Here is a 17,270-nt window from a genome sequence, read left to right as displayed (position 1 = left end):
ATTCCAAGCCCCCGATGATCCCAGGCTGCTCCAGCCTTTCCTTGGACACTGCCAGGGATCCGGGCATTCCCTGGGAATTCCAGCCCAGCCGGGAATTCCTTCCCAAGATCCCAGCCCGAGCTGCCCTTTCCCAGGGAAATCCCTCCATTCCCGCCTCTCCCAGCCTGCCATTGGATCCAGCCCCATCCCGACTCCTCTGCGGGAAGGAATTCCGGCCTCCAGGCCCTTCCCTGGCAATCTCGGCACTCCAGGAAGGCTCTCCCTTCCCTTTCCCATGCCCGACTTCCAGAAAAACCCCTGGCCATGGATTCGGAGCCTCCTGGATCCCAGAATCCCGGAATGCTTTGGCTGGGATCCACGCAGCTTCAATCCCATCCCATTCCAAGGCCGGCACCTCCCCCGATGATCCCAGGCTGCTCCAGCCTTTCCTTGGGCACTGCCAGGGATCCGGGCATTCCCTGGGAACTGATCATCAATACCTGATAATCAATATCTGATAACCAATGGCTAAGAATCAATAACTGATAATCAATAACTGGTAACCAATTATTAGTAACCAATAACCAAGAACTGATAATCAGGAACTGAGAACCAAGAACTGAGAATCAACAACCAATAACTGATAACCGATAATCAATAACCGATAATCGATAACCGATAATCAATAACCAATAACCGATCAGCAGCACCTCGCAGTCGCTAATTACCAACAACCAATCAATAACCGATAATCACCGATCAATGCCGAGCCCAGTCCCCGCCCCGTTCCCGCGGCTCCGGAGCCTCCTCCCGAGGGTCCCGAACCCCAAAGGTTCCCCCAATTCCGGCCCCAATTCCCAGATTTTCCCGGGATTTGGGAGGATCCTGAGGGTTTTATCCCCCAAAAATCCCCAAATCCTGAAGTTTTCACCCAATTCCCAGAATTTCTCGGGGTTTGGGAAGATCCCGAGGGTTTTAGCACAATAAAAGTCCCAAATCCCCAATTTTTTAACCCCAAAATTCCCAGATTTTATCCCAAAAAAATCCCCAAATCCCGATTTTCTCCCCCAATTCCGGTCCCAATTGCCAGATTTTCCCAGGATTTTGGAAGATCCCAAGGATTTCATCCCAAAAAAGTCCCAAATCCCAAAGTTTTCATCCAATTCCCAGAATTTCCCAGGATTTGGGAAGACCCCAAAGGATTCTATCCCAAAAAAGTACCAAATCCTGAAGTTTTCCCCCAATTCCCAGATTTTCCCAGGATTTCAGAAGATTTCAAAGGATCTTATCCCAAAAAAATCCCCAAATCCCAAATTTCTCCCCCAATTCCAGCCCAAATTCCCAGATTTTACCCCCAAAAAGTTCCCAAATCCCAAATTTCTCCCCCAATTCCCAGATTTTCCCCGGATTTCAGAAGATTCCCAAGGATTTTATCCCAATAAAACCCCAAATACCCAATTTTTTAACCCAATTCCCAGATTTTACCCCCAAAAAGTTCCCAAATCCCAAAGTTTTCCCCCAATTCCCAGATTTTGTCCGGAAAATCCCCAAATCCCAAATTCCCCCCCCAATTCCAGCCCAAATTCCCAGATTTTACCCCCAAAAATGTCCCAAATCCCAAATTTCTCCCCCAATTCCCAGATTTTCCCTGGATTTCAGAAGATTCCAAGGGATTTAATTCCAAAAAAATCCCAAATCCCAAAGTCTTCCCCCAATTCCCAGATTTTATCCGGAAAATCCCCAAATCCTGAATTTCTCCCCCAATTCCAGCCCCAATTCCCAGATTTTACCCCCAAAAAGTTCCCAAATCCCAAATTTCTCCCCCAATTCCCAGATTTTCCCAGGATTTCAAAAGATCCCAAGGATTTTACCCCCAAAAACCCCCAAATCCCCAATTTTTTAACCCAATTCCCAGATTTTATTCCCAAAACCCCCCAAATCCCCAATTCCCCCCCCAATTCCAGCCCCAATTCCCAGACTCCAACCCCCCCCCCCCCAAAACCCCCCTCCCAAATCCCGACGTTTTCCGATTTTATTCCCCAAGAAGTCCCCGAGCTCCGCGTTTCCCGCCCTCCCCCTCGGCATTCCCGGCTTTTCCGCCTCTCCGGGAATTCCGGCGGCCGCTCAGCAGCTCCAATCCACGGATCCGAGGGCTCGGAATGCTCGGGGCAGCGCCAGGCGCCGCAGCAGCTCCGCGTGAGCCGAGGCCGCAGCCGCCGCTGGAAAAGCGGGAATCAGGCGGGAAAGGGATTTTCCGAGGGAGTTTTCCGATGGAATTTCCCGGCGGAATTCTCCGATGGAATTTTCCAAAGGAATTCCCTCGCGGGAAGCGTTTTCTGATGGAATTTTCCGCTGGAATTCCCTCACGGGAAGCGTTTCCCGATGGAATTTTCCGCTGGAATTCCCTCGCGGGAAGTGTTTCCCGATGGAATTTTCCAAAGGAATTCCCTCCCGGGAAGCGTTTCCAATGGAATTTTCCAAAGGAATTCCCTCCCGGGAAGTGTTTCCCGATGGAATTTTCCAAAGGAATTCCCTCCCGGGAAGCGTTTCCCGATGGAATTTTCCAAAGGAATTCCCTCACAGGAAGTGTTTCCCGATGGAATTTTCCAAAGGAATTCCCTCCCGGGAAGCGTTTTCTGATGGAATTTCCTGCTGGAATTCCCACGCGGAAAAGGAATTTCCGAAGGAATTCCCCGATGGAATTTTCCCGATGGGATTTCCTGATGGAATTCTCGGATGGAATTTTCCCGGCAGAAAGAGTTTCCCGGTGGAATTTTCCAAAGGAATTCCCTCCCGGGAAGTGTTTCCCGATGGAATTTTCCAAAGGAATTCCCTCACAGGAAGTGTTTTCTGATGGAATTTTCCGCTGGAATTCCCTCACGGGAAGTGTTTCCCATGGAATTTTCCGCTGGAATTCCCTCGCGGGAAGTGTTTCCCGATGGAATTTTCCGATGGAATTTTCCCCCACGAAAAAGGATTTTCCGATGGAATTTCCCGATGGAATTTTCCAGCGGGATTCCCTCAGAGGAAGGAAATGCCAGCAGAATTTTCTCACGGAATTTTCCCGACGGGAATTCCCTCACGGAATAGGAATTTCCAGAGGAATCTTCCTCAAGGAAACAGTTTTCCGATGGAATTTTCCGATGGAATTTTCCAGAGGAATTCCCTCAGGAAAAAGGATTTTCCAAGGGAATTTTCCAATGGAATTTTCCCCCATGGAAAACAGGAAGTGTTTCCCGATGGAATTTTCCAAAGGAATTCCCTCCCGGGACGCGTTTCCCGATGGAATTTTCCGAAGGAATTCCCTCACAGGAAGTGTTTTCCAATGGAATTTTCCAAAGGAATTCCCTCCCGGGAAGCGTTTTCCGATGGAATTTTCCAAAGGAATTCCCTCACGGGAAGTGTTTTCCAATGGAATTTTCCAAAGGAATTCCCTCCCGGGAAGCGTTTTCTGATGGAATTTCCTGCTGGAATTCCCACGCGGAAAAGGAATTTCCAAGGGAATTCCCCGATGGAATTTTCCCGATGGGATTTCCTGATGGAATTCTCGGATGGAATTTTCCCGGCAGAAAGAGTTTCCCGGTGGAATTTTCCAAAGGAATTCCCTCGCGGGAAGCGTTTCCCGATGGAATTTTCCAAAGGAATTCCCTCCCGGGAAGTGTTTCCCGATGGAATTTTCCGCTGGAATTCCCTCACAGGAAGCGTTTTCTGATGGAATTTTCCAAAGGAATTCCCTCCCGGGAAGTGTTTCCCGATGGAATTTTCCAAAGGAATTCCCTCGCGGGAAGTGTTTTCCGGTGGAATTTTCCGATGGAATTTTCCCCCACGAAAAAGGATTTTCCGATGGAATTTCCCGATGGAATTTTCCAGCGGGATTCCCTCAGAGGAAGGAAATGCCAGCAGAATTTTCTCACGGAATTTTCCCGACGGGAATTCCCTCACGGAAGGAGTTTCCCAATGGAATTTTCCGACAGAATTTTCCCAAGGAATTCCCTCGCGGAATAGGAATTTCCAGAGGAATCTTCCTCAAGGGAAACAGTTTTCCGATGGAATTTTCCGATGGAATTTTCCAAAGGAATTCCCTCCCGGGAAGCGTTTCCCGATGGAATTTTCCAAAGGAATTCCCTCACGGGAAGGGTTTCCCGATGGAATTTTCCAAAGGAATTCCCTCACAGGAAGTGTTTTCCGATGGAATTTCCTGCTGGAATTCCCACAGGAAAAAGGAATTTCCGAAGGAATTCCCCGATGGAATTTTTCCGATGGGATTTCCTGATGGAATTCTCGGATGGAATTTTCCCGGCAGAAAGAGTTTCCCGATGGAATTTTCCGAAGGAATTCCCTCCCAGGAAGTGTTTCCCGATGGAATTTTCCGCTGGAATTCCCTCACAGGAAGTGTTTCCCGATGGAATTTTCCAAAGGAATTCCCTCCCGGGAAGCGTTTTCCGATGGAATTTCCGGCTGGAATTCCCACGCGGAAAAGGAATTTCCAAGGGAATTTCCAAGGGAATTTCCCGATGGAATTCCCACAGGAAAAAGGAATTTCCGAAGGAATTCCCCGATGGAATTTTTCCGATGGGATTTCCTGATGGAATTCTCGGATGGAATTTTCCCGGCAGAAAGAGTTTCCCGGTGGAATTTTCCAAAGGAATTCCCTCCCGGGAAGCGTTTCCCGATGGAATTTTCCAACGGGAGAGTTTTCCGATGGAATTTTCCGATGGAATTTTCCCCCACGAGAAAGGATTTTCCGATGGAATTTCCCGATGGAATTTTCCAGCGGGATTCCCTCAGAGGAAGGAAATTCCAGCAGAATTTTCTCACGGAATTTTCCCGACGGGAATTCCCTCACCTCACGGAAGGAGTTTCCCAATGGAATTTTCCGATGGGATTTTCCAAAGGAATTCCCACATGGAGAAGGATTTTCCAAGGGAATTTTCCAATGGAATTTTCCCACACGAAAAAGGATTTTCCGATGGAATTTTCTGATGGGATTTCCCTCATGGGAAGAGTTTTCCGATGGAATTTTCCTGCTGGAATTCCCACATGGAAAAGGAATTCCAATGGAATTTCCCAATGGAAAAGGATTTTCCGATGGAATTTTCCGATGGAATTTCCCGGTGGGATTTTCCAAAGGAATTCCCTCATGGAAAGGGAATTTTCCAATGGAATTTTCCAAAGGAGTTCCTTCCCTCCCGGGAAGCGTTTTCTGATGGAATTCCCTGCTGGAATTCCCACACGGGAAAGGATTTTCCGAACGAATTTTCCGATGGAATTCTCTGATGGAAATTTCCAATGGAAAGAGTTTTCCAATGGAATTTCCGCATGGAAAAGGAATTCCAATGGAATTTCCTGCTGGACTTCCCGCATTTGGAATTTGGAAATTGGAATTCCAGCAATTCCAATTTGGGATTGGAAAACTCTTTCCATTGGGAAATTCCATTGGAAAATTCCACAGGGAAATTCCTTCTGTGAGGGAATCCCGTGGGGAAAATCCCACTGGAAAATTCCGTTGGGATTCCCTTTCTGGGAGGGAAATTCCATCAGGAAATTCCATCGGGAAATTCCATCGGGAAAGGCTTCCCATGAGGGAATTCCCTTGGAAAATTCCACTGGAAATTCCTTTTCCATGCGGGAATTCCAGCAGGAAATTCCATGGGAAAACGCTTCCCGTGAAGGAATCCCATCAGAAAATTCCATCGGACAATTCCATTGGAAAATCCTTTCCGTGAGGGAATTCCGTCGGAAAATTCCATTGGAGAACTCCCTCGGGAAATTCCTTCCATCAGAGACTTCCACTGGAAGATTCCTTTGGAAAATCCTTTTCCGTGAGGGAATTCCTTTGGAAAATTCCCTTGGAAAATTCCCTTTCTGTGAGGAAAGTTCCATCAGAGAATTCCATCGGGAAATTCCATTGGGAAATTCCTTCCACCGGCAAATTCCACTGGAATTCCCTTGTCGTAAGGGAATCCCGCTGGAAAATTCCGTTGGGAAATTCCATCGGAATTCCTTTCCCGTGCAGGAATTCCAGCAGAAAATTCCATTGGAAAACTCCTTCCTTGAGGAAAATTCCGTCGGAAAATCCCTTCAGTGAGGGAATTCCATGGGAAAATTCCATCGGAAAACTCTTTCCATTGGAAAACTCCATCAGAGAATTCCATTGGGAAATCCTTTTCCGTGAGGGAATTCCTTTGGAAAATTCCATTGGAAAATTCCCTTGGAAAATTCCCTTGGACAATTCCCTTCCCCTGAACCGATCCCATCGGAAAATCCCCCGGAATTCCCATTCCGTGCTGGAATCCCCCCCCCCACCCCAGGACCCTCCACAGCCGCTCCCCTCCCCCCACCCCCATTCCCGGCGCCAATTCCCAAATTCCCAACCCCCCCCCCAGGTCGGGAATGGCGGCCAACGATCCCAAATCCCGAGAATTCCTCGGAATCGCCGCTCACCGGAGCCGGAGACGGCGACTTCCGAAGGGAGGCTCCGGCAGGGATCGGCGTAGAGGAGCCGCGCCCGGAAGGAGGCGCCGTCGCTTTTCCCGGGAATTCCGTACTGGAAGCTCAGGAGGTTGCACAGGGAATTCCGATGGGGAATTCCTTGGATCCAGTCGGAAAACTGCTCCTGGCGGAGGGGGGAAATTCCAGGGAATAAAGGGAAGAATTCCCGCCGGGAAAGGTTTGGATGGGAATGGGAGGGTTTGGAATTCCAGTTTGGGAAGGGGAGAATTCCTGGGAAAATTCCAGCTTGGGAAGGTGCCGGCTCTTCCCAATCTTTGGGATTCCCGATCCTGACGCTTCCGAGGTCAAAAATCCGGGATTTGCCCGGCTACGATCAGCGGGAAAAGGGAAATCCAGAGGTTCCGGAATTCCAGGGAATCCCCAAATCCAGGGATCCCATGCCAGGCTGGGAACATCCAAATGCCCGGATTCAGGAATTCCCTGGGATTCCCGGGAATGTCGGCCAGAGATTTCTCAGCGAGGATCGGGATTGAGGATTTTGGGATGCCGGGAATTGTGGTGGGATTTGGGAGGGAGCGGGAAGAGGAGAGCGCTGGGATCCCGGAATCCTGGAATTCCGGGATGGGATCCACGGAGCTTCAATCCCATCCTGTGCCAATCCCGCATTCCCAGGCTGCTCCAGCCTTTCCTTGGGCACTGCCAGGGATCCGGGCATTCCCTGGGAATTCCAGCCCGGCCAGGAATTCCTTCCCAAGATCCCACCCCAAGCTCCCCTTTCCCACTGGAGCCATTCCCTGTTTCCCATCCCTTTATCCCAAATCCCGGATTCCCTCCAGCCTCGGGAAGCGGCTCCGAGGGGAAAATTCCCGGGATAATTCCATCCCTGAGCTCCTGCAGGAAAGGCCCCTCCTTTTCCCGATCTTTGGGATTCCCAAAGCACTTCCAAGCCCCAAAATCTGGGATTTGCCCGGCTACAATCAGCAGGACAAGGAAATCCGGAGGCTCCTGAATTCCAGGGAATCCCCAAATCCACCAAACCTCGATCCTGCTCCGATCCAGGGATCCCATCCCAGGCCAGCCCCGAATCCCTGGATTCAGGAGAGCCCTGGGATTCCCGGGAACGTCGGCCGGAGATGTCTCAGGAGGGATCGGGATGGAGGATTTTGGGATGCCGGGAATTGCGGTGGGATTTGGGATGGAGCGGGGAGAGGAGGAGCTGCACAGCAGGAGAGCGGTGGGATCCTGGGATCCCGGAATTCCAGCCTGGATTGGGCGGGACGGGACCTTCAATCCCATCCCGACCCCACGGTGATCCCGGGATGCTCCAGCCTTTCCCTGGATGCTGCCAGGGATTCCCTGGGAATTCCAGCTCAGCCGGGAATCCCTTCCCAAGATCCCAGCCCGAGCTGCCCTTTCCCAGGGAAATCCCTCCATTCCCGCCTCTCCCAGCCTGCCATTGGATCCAGCCCCATCCCGACTCCTCTCTCAGGAATTTTGGGAATAAGGGGGTTCTCTGGGAATCTCAGACTTCAGGAAGGGTCTCCCTTCCCTTTTCCTCCCTTTTATATCCCCCAAATCCCATAAAAATCCCTTGGGATGCATTCGGAGCCTCCTCGATCCCAGAATTCCAGACTGGTTTGGGTGGGATCCACGGAGCTTCAATCCCATCCCATTCCAAGCCCCCGATGATCCCAGGCTTCTCCAGCCTTTCCTTGGATGCTCCCGGGCATTCCCTGGGAATTCCAGCGCAGCCGGGAATCCCTTCCCAAGATCCCAGCCCGAGCTGCCCTTTCCCAGGGAAATCCCTCCATTCCCGCCTCTCCCAGCCTGCCATTGGATCCAGCCCCATCCCGACTCCTCTGCGGGAAGGAATTCCGGCCTCCAGGCCCTTCCCTGGCAATCTCAGCACTCCAGGAAGGCTCTCCCTTCCCTTTCCCATGCCCGACTTCCAGAAAAACCCCTGGCCATGGATTCGGAGCCTCCTGGATCCCAGAATCCCGGAATGCTTTGGCTGGGATCCACGCAGCTTCAATCCCATCCCATTCCAAGGCCGGCACCTCCCCCGATGATCCCAGGCTGCTCCAGCCTTTCCCTGGGCACTGCCAGGGATCCGGGCATTCCCTGGCAATTCCAGCCCAGCCGCGAATTCCTTCCCGAGATCCCCCTCATTCCCACTGGGATCCGGCCGTTCCCTGTTTCCCCTCTTCCCAAATCCCTCTCCCGCTCTCCTTCCCCTCTGGAAAAGCCACCACAGATTTCTCTGGATCTTCCCCTTCCCCACCCCAACCTCCACCTGGAAAACCCCAATTCCCACCCGGATCGAGGATCCCGGCCAACATTCCCTGGGGAATTCCCAACCCTTCCCCACCTGGAATTGCTCCAGCTGGTGCCTCCTCCCCACGAAGGCGTTGAGGTGCTGGAAAAGGACATCCAGGAATCCCCGGAGATCCGAGGGCAGGAATTTCCGGGCCAGCTGCTCCAGAGGGATGAAGGGGGGGATGGAATGGCGCTGGATGTGGAATTCCCGGGATTCCGGCCGCACGAGCAGCTCCAGGTGGAAGCGATCCAGGAAGGAGCCCTCGAAGGCCGTGTGGAAGGAGAAGGAGATGCCGTGCTTGGAGAGCTTCCCGCTGATCCCTGGGAATTCCGGGATAGGGAATGGGCCAGGGAATTCTCCGGGAATGCTCCGAGGGAGCAGCAGAGGGGGAAAATTCCAGGGGTTTGAGGGAGATGTGGCTCGTTCCCAGGAAAAATGAGGAATTCCCAAGGAAAACTGGGGAATTCCCAAGGAGAAGTGTTTCGTTCCCAAGTTATCCACGTCATTCCCAAAGAAACGCTTTCGTTCCCAAGGAAAGCGCCTCATTCCCAAATTCTCCACCTAATTCCCACAGAACCTGCCTCATTCCCAAGGAAATCGCCTCATTCCCAAAGAAACCACTTCATTCCCAAGGAAACTCTTTCATTCCCAAGGAAACCACCTCATTCCCAAGGAAATCAGCTCATTCCCAAGGAAACTCCTTCATTCCCAAGGAAACTCCTCTTTAATTCCCAAGGAAACTCCTTCATTCCCAAGGAATCCACGCAATTCCCAAGTTCCCCACCCCATTCCCAAGGGAAGCTCTCCAATTCCCAAGGAAAGTGCCTCATTCCCAAATTAACCACCTCATTCCCAAGTTCCCCACCCCATTCCCAAGGAAAACTGCCTCATTCCCAAGGAAACTCTTTAATTCCCAAGGAAACTCTTTAATTCCCAAGGAAACTCTTTAATTCCCAAGGAAACCACCTAATTCTCGAGGAAAGTGCCTCATTCCCAAGAAAACTGGTTAATTCCCAAGGAAAACTGCCTCATTCCCAAGGAAAGTGCCTCATTTCCAAATTAACCGCCTCATTCCCAAGGAATCCATGCAATTCCCAAGGAAAGAGCCTTAATTCCCAACGAAACCATCTCCTCATTCCCAAGTTCCCCACCCCATTCCCAAAGAAACCGCCTCATTCCCAAGGAAATCACCTCATTCCCAAGGAAACTTCCCAATTCCCAAGGAAGCTCTTTAATTCCCAAGAAAACTCCTTCATTCCCAAGGAAAACGCTCCAATTCCCAAGGAAACTTCCCAGTTCCCAAGGAAATCACCTCATTCCCAAGGAAACCGCCCCATTCCCAAGGAATCCACGCAATTCCCAAGTTCCCCACCCCATTCCCAAGGGAAACTCCACAATTCCCAAGGAAAGTGCCTCATTCCCAAATTAACCACCCCATTCCCAAGTTCCCCACCCCATTCCCAAGTTCCCCACCCCATTCCCAAGGAAACTCTTTAATTCCCAAGGAAACCACCTAATTCTCGAGGAAAGTGCCTCATTCCCAAGAAAACTGGTTAATTCCCAAGGAAAACTGCCTCATTCCCATGGAAAGTGCCTCATTCCCAAATTAACCACCCCATTCCCAAAGAAACTGCCTCATTCCCAAGGAAAACTGGTTCATTCCCAAGGAAAGTGCCTCATTCCCAAGGAAAGTGCCTCATTCCCAAATTAACCGCCTCATTCCCAAGGAATCCATGCAATTCCCAAGGAAAGAGCCTTAATTCCCAACGAAACCATCTCCTCATTCCCAAAGGAACCACCCCATTCCCAAAGAAACCGCCTCATTCCCAAGGAAATCACCTCATTCCCAAGGAAACTTCCCAATTCCCAAGGAAACTCCTTCATTCCCAAGGAAAACGCTCCAATTCCCAAGGAAACTTCCCAGTTCCCAAGGAAATCGCCTCATTCCCAAGGAAATCACCTCATTCCCAAGGAAAACTGCCTCATTCCCAAAGAAACTTCCTAATTCCCAAGGAAACCACCCAATTCCCAAGGAAAACGCTCCAATTCCCAAAGAAACCACCTCATTCCCAAGGAAATCGCCTCATTCCCAAGGAAACTCCTCTTTAATTCCCAAGGAAACTCCTTCATTCCCAAGGAATCCATGCAATTCCCAAGTTCCCCACCCCATTCCCAAGGGAAACTCCACAATTCCCAAGGAAAGCGCCTCATTCCCAAATTAACCACCCCATTCCCAAGTTCCCCACCCCATTCCCAAGGAAAACTGCCTCATTCCCAAGGAAACTCTTTAATTCCCAAGGAAACTCTTTAATTCCCAAGGAAACCCCCTAATTCTCGAGGAAAGTGCCTCATTCCCAAGAAAACTGGTTCATTCCCAAGGAAAACTGCCTCATTCCCAAGGAAAGCGCCTCATTCCCAAATTAACCACCCCATTCCCAAGTTCCCCACCCCATTCCCAAGGAAACTCTTTAATTCCCAAGGAAACTCTTTAATTCCCAAGGAAACTCTTTAATTCCCAAGGAAACCCCCTAATTCTCGAGGAAAGTGCCTCATTCCCAAGAAAACTGGTTAATTCCCAAGGAAAACTGCCTCATTCCCATGGAAAGTGCCTCATTCCCAAATTAACCACCCCATTCCCAAAGAAACTGCCTCATTCCCAAGGAAAACTGGTTCATTCCCAAGGAAAGTGCCTCATTCCCAAGGAAAGTGCCTCATTCCCAAATTAACCGCCTCATTCCCAAGGAATCCATGCAATTCCCAAGGAAAGAGCCTTAATTCCCAACGAAACCATCTCCTCATTCCCAAAGAAACCGCCTCATTCCCAAAGAAACCGCCTCATTCCCAAGGAAATCACCTCATTCCCAAGGAAACTTCCCAATTCCCAAGGAAACTCTTTAATTCCCAAGGAAACTCCTTCATTCCCAAGGAAAACGCTCCAATTCCCAAGGAAACTTCCCAGTTCCCAAGGAAATCGCCTCATTCCCAAGGAAATCGCCTCATTCCCAAGGAAAACTGCCTCATTCCCAAGGAAACTTCCCAATTCCCAAGGAAACCACCCAATTCCCAAGGAAAATGCTCCAATTCCCAAAGAAACCACCTCATTCCCAAGGAAATCGCCTCATTCCCAAGGAAACTCCTCTTTAATTCCCAAGGAAACTCCTTCATTCCCAAGGAATCCATGCAATTCCCAAGTTCCCCACCCCATTCCCAAGGGAAACTCCACAATTCCCAAGGAAAGCGCCTCATTCCCAAATTAACCACCCCATTCCCAAGTTCCCCACCCCATTCCCAAAGAAAACTGCCTCATTCCCAAGGAAACTCTTTAATTCCCAAGGAAACTCTTTAATTCCCAAGGAAACCACCTAATTCTCGAGGAAAGTGCCTCATTCCCAAGAAAACTGGTTAATTCCCAAGGAAAACTGCCTCATTCCCATGGAAAGTGCCTCATTCCCAAATTAACCACCCCATTCCCAAAGAAACTGCCTCATTCCCAAGGAAAACTGGTTAATTCCCAAGGAAAGTGCCTCATTCCCAAGGGAAGCTCTCCAATTCCCAAGGAAAGTGCCTCATTCCCAAATTAACCGCCTCATTCCCAAGGAATCCATGCAATTCCCAAGAAAAGAGCCTTAATTCCCAACGAAACCATCTCCTCATTCCCAAAGGAACCACCTCATTCCCAAAGGAACCGCCTCATTCCCAAGGAAATCACCTCATTCCCAAGGAAACTTCCCAATTCCCAAGGAAACTCTTTAATTCCCAAGGAAACTCCTTCATTCCCAAGGAAAACGCTCCAATTCCCAAGGAAACTTCCCAGTTCCCAAGGAAATCGCCTCATTCCCAAGGAAATCACCTCATTCCCAAGGAAAACTGCCTCATTCCCAAGGAAACTTCCCAATTCCCAAGGAAACCACCCAATTCCCAAGGAAAACGCTCCAATTCCCAAAGAAACCACCTCATTCCCAAGGAAATCGCCCCATTCCCAAGGAAACTCCTTCATTCCCAAGGAAAACTGCCTCATTCCCAAGTTTTCTGCCCAATTCCCAAGGAAAAGCGCTTCATTCCCAACTTCCCCTCCTCATTCCCGAGGAATCCGCTCGATTCCCAAGAATTCCTTCCCCGGGTGACTTTTCCAGAGCCTCAGCTCAGCCCATAAATCCCAAGCCGGGAATTCCCGCTTTTCCAGCATCTCCCACCCCAAAGGCTCCCATCCCTCGGGAATTCCAGCCTCCATTCCCGAAATCCAGCAGATCCCAGTTACCTGTGAGCTGGAAAACCTGGAGCAGCTCCCGGAGATTCCTGATTTTCCACTCCAGCACCTCCCGAGGGTTGGGAAGAGCCGGATCCGAGGGAATTCCCTCTTTTCCAAGCTGCTCCAAAAGCCGGGAGAGAGGAGAGGTCACCCAAAAAATCCCTGGAAAAAAAGCTCCAAGCTCATCCCAGAGTGGGAATTTCCAAGGATGGAGCAGCCAAGATTTCCTTGGAAAACTCCTCCTGGAATTCCTCCCTCACCGAGTTTTCCAGCAGCTCCAGTTTTTCCCGGAGCTGATCCCGCTGGAGCCGCAATTCCCGGATTTTGGAGTTTAGGAAAGCCGATTTCTCTTCCCGCCTTTCCTTCTCCTCCTGCTCCACCGCTTCCCGGTGCGCCCGGAATTCCAGCATTTCCAGGTGGGCCAACACTCCTGGAAAAATGGGAGAAGCTCCCAAAATTCCAAGGGGGAATGGCGAAACGAAAGGGAAATCCACGGGGCAAAAAAAACCCCCCAATCAACCCCATTTGGGATCATTTTTCCGAAGGGTTGAGGGATTTTTGGGAATTCTTGGGAATGGAGGCTGCATTCCCAAGGACTCACCCAGTGGGAATTCCCTTTTCCCATCCTCCTTCCCGTTCTTTTCCCGCTCTCCAAGAGAGGAGGGAGATTCCCGCTTTTCTTTGCCGGGATCCATCCCTTGGGAATGTTGGGAACACCGGGAGCGATCCCGGAGCGGGAGAATCCTGAAGGATCCGGGGCTGGAAAGAGATGGAAGAAATCCTGTGGAATTCCCATAAATGGGGGGGATGGTGGGGTTTGGGACATGGGGAAAAAGGGGCCGGGAATTTGGGAATGGGAGGGAATTTTGGGAATTGAGGGGGGGATGAGAAGTGAGGGGAGAGGGAGGGACAGGGATGATCCCAAAGGAAGGACAGGGATGATCCCACAGGAAGGACAGGGATGATCCCACAGGGAAGGACAGGGATGATCCCAAGGAAGGACAGGGATGATCCCAAAGGAAGGACAGGGATGATCCCACAGGGAAGGACAGGGATGATCCCACAGGGAAGGACAGGGATGATCCCAAGGGAAGGACAGGGATGATCCCAAGGGAAGGACAAGGATGATCCCAAGGGAAGGACAGGGATGATCCCAAGGGAAGGACAGGGATGATCCCAAAGGAAGGACAGGGATGATCCCAAGGGAAGGACAGGGATGATCCCACAGGGAAGGACAGGGATGATCCCAAAGGAAGGACAGGGATGATCCCAAAGGAAGGACAGGGATGATCCCACAGGGAAGGACAGGGATGATCCCAAGGAAGGACAGGGATGATCCCACAGGGAAGGACAGGGATGATCCCAAGGGAAGGACAGGGATGATCCCAATAAAGGACAGGGATGATCCCAAGGGAAGGACAGGGATGATCCCAAGGAAGGACAGGGATGATCCCAAAGGAAGGACAGGGATGATCCCAATAAAGGACAGGGATGATCCCAAGGAAGGACAGGGATGATCCCACAGGAATATCAGGGATGATCCCACAGGAATATCAGGGAAGATCCCAAGGGAATTCCCACAGCCCCGTGAGGGGCCCGGGCCGCGCCCGCGCTTCTCCCCCAGCGCCACCGGCCCAAGGTTCCGAGGGACTCAGGAGCCCCCACCAGACCTTGACGGCCCCAAACGGAGCTCCAGCGACCCCCGAACCCTCCCCAAAACCCCAAAACCTCCAAAAATCCCCCCCAAAAACCCCAAAAATCCCCCCAAAACCCCCAAAAATCCCCCCCAAAACCCCGAACCCTCCCTGAAATCCCCGCGCCCACCTCAAACCGCGCGCCTCAGCGCCGCCGGAAGTGCGTCATCACGCCGGCGGACGTGCCGTACACCAACATGGCGGCGCCCTGTCTGCCGCTGCGCCCGGCCATCTCCCAGCAGCCCCCGCGGCTCCGTACGGCAGCATGGCGGCTCCGGCAGCGGCGGCGCCGGTGCAGTACGTGATGCTCCGCGGCGACCTGGCGAGGCCTCCGCGGTCGTGGCCGCTGGGCGCGGTGGTGGCCCATGGTTGCCACGCGGCGCTGGCCGCCGTTCACGCGTACCGGGAGCGTGCCGAGACCGCCGCGTACCTGGAGCGGGGCGGCGCCATGAGGACCGTGGTGCTGGAGGTGCGCGGGGCATGATGGGAGCGGCGCGCTGAGGGGAGGGCGGGCGCCATGTTGGGCGGGTGGAGAGGCGGGAGGGGAAATCGGGATTTGTGGAGAGGCGGGAGGGGAAATCGGGATTTGTGGGAATATCTTGGAGTTGAGGGAGCTGGGAAAAGGGCGGGGTGGGGAAAAAAGGAGGCTCGGGGGGGGTTTTTGTGTCTTCACAGGAAGAGGGGGTCGGGTTGTGCTGCCAGGGATAGGAGGAGAGGGAATGGCCTCAAGTTGTTGCAGGATTTTTTCAGGAATTTCTCTTGAGTTTTCCAGGATTTTCTCTTGAATTTTCTCCTGGAATTTCCTGTGAGTTTTCCTGGAGTTTTCCGGGATTTTCTCTTGAATTTCTTCGGAATTTTCCAGGAATTTCGCTTGAATTTTCCAGGATTTTCTCTTGAATTTTCCTGGAATTTCCTGTGAATTTTCCTGTGAATTTTCCCTTGAATTTTCCAGGATTTTTTCAGGAATTTCTCTTGAATTTTCTCCTGGAATTTCCTGTGAGTTTTCCTGGAGTTTTCCGGGATTTTCCCTTGAATTTCTTCGGAATTTTCCAGGAATTTCGCTTGAATTTTCCAGGATTTTCTCTTGAATTTTCCTGGAATTTCCTGTGAATTTTCCTGTGAATTTTCCCTTGAATTTTCCTGGATTTTTCCAGGATTTTCCCTTGAATTTCTCTTGAACTTTCTGGGAATTTCCCTTGAATTTTCCAGGAATTTCCCTTGAATTCTCTGGGATTTTTCCTGGAATTTTCTGGGAATTTTCCTTGAATTTTCGTTGAATTTTCTGGGAATTTCCCTTGAATTTCCCAGAAATTCTCCAGGAATTTCCCTTGAATTTTCCAGGATTTTCCCTTGAATTTCTCCAGAATTTTTCAGGAATTTCACTTGAATTTTCCAGGAATTTCTCTTGAATTTCTCCTGGAATTTCCTGTGAACTTTCTCGGCATTTTCCTGGGAATCTTTCAGGAATTCTCTTCTAATTTCCCAGGAATTTCTCCTGAATTTCTCCTGAATTTCCCAGGAATTTCCTTTGAATTTCCCAAGAAATTTTCCTTAAATTTTTCAGGAATTTTCCAGAACTCCCCTTGAATTTCTCTTGAATTTTCCAGGAATTTCCCTTGAATTTCCCTTGAATTTCCCTTGAACTTTCCAGGAATTTCCCTTGAATTTTCCAGGAATTCTCCTGGAATTTTCCAGGAATTCTCCTGGAATTTTCCAGGAATTTTCCTTGAACTTTCCAGGAATTTCCCTTGAATTTCACAGGAATTTCCCTTGATTTTTGCAGGAATTCTCCAGGAATTTCCCTTGAATTTTCCTTGAATTTCCCTGAAATTTTCTTGGAATTTTCCTGGAATTTTGCAGGAATTTTCTTCTAATTTTCCAGGAATTTCCCTTTAATTTTCCTGGAATTTTCCAGAAATTTCTCTTGAACTTTCCAGGAATTTCCCTTGAATTTCCCAGGAATTTCTCTTGAATTTTCCAGGAATTTTCCAGGAATTTCCCTTGAATTTTCTGGGAATTTTCCTGAAATTTTCTGGGAATTTTCCAGAAATTTTCCTTTACTTTTCCTGGAATTTCCCTTGAATTTTCCAGAAATTTTCTGGCAATTTCCTTTGAATTTCTCCTGAATTTTCCTTGAATTTTCCAGGATTTTTTCAGGAATTTTCCAGGAATTTCCCTTGAATTTCCCAGGAATTTTCAAGAATTTTCCCTTGAATTTTCCAGGAATTTCTTTTGAATTTTCCGTGAATTTCCCTTGAATTTTCCTGGATTTTTCCTGGAGTTGTCCAGGAATTTTCCTTTACTTTTCCGGGAATTTCCCTTGCAATTTCCTGGAATTTTCTGGAAATTTCCTTTGAATTTCTCATGAATTTTCCAGGAATTTCCCTTGAATTTCCCTGGAATTTTCCAGGAATTTTCCTGGATTTTTCCACGAATTCTCCAGGAATTTCCCTTGAATTTTCCAGGAACTTCACTTGAATTTTCTGGGAATTTTCCAGGCATTTCTCTTGAATTTTCTGGGAATTTCACTTGAATTTTCTGGCAATTTTCCAGGAATTTATCCTGAATTTTCCAGGAA

At 49.9% G+C, this 17,270-nt stretch overlaps 1 protein-coding gene across 1 annotated transcript; it reads right to left on the bottom strand.

Moving 5' to 3' along the window:
- Window positions 1–2,103: 2,103 nt before the first annotated feature.
- On the bottom strand, window positions 2,104–13,693 carry CENPO (centromere protein O; the record flags this gene model as incomplete). Its single annotated transcript, XM_082276794.1, has 6 exons — window positions 2,104–2,198; window positions 6,424–6,595; window positions 8,801–9,069; window positions 13,008–13,116; window positions 13,259–13,428; window positions 13,600–13,693. The coding sequence occupies 6 exons, from the start codon at window positions 13,691–13,693 to the stop codon at window positions 2,104–2,106; spliced, it is 909 nt and encodes a 302-aa protein (XP_082132920.1).
- Between the last annotated feature and the right edge of the window lie 3,577 nt (window positions 13,694–17,270).

The sequence above is a fragment of the Coloeus monedula genome (assembly GCF_965178545.1).
Source record: "Coloeus monedula genome assembly, chromosome: 2".
In the NCBI taxonomy this organism is placed as follows: domain Eukaryota; kingdom Metazoa; phylum Chordata; class Aves; order Passeriformes; family Corvidae; genus Coloeus; species Coloeus monedula.
The sequence above is the reverse complement of the archived record's forward strand: the minus strand, read 5'-3'. Positions and strand labels throughout refer to the sequence as shown.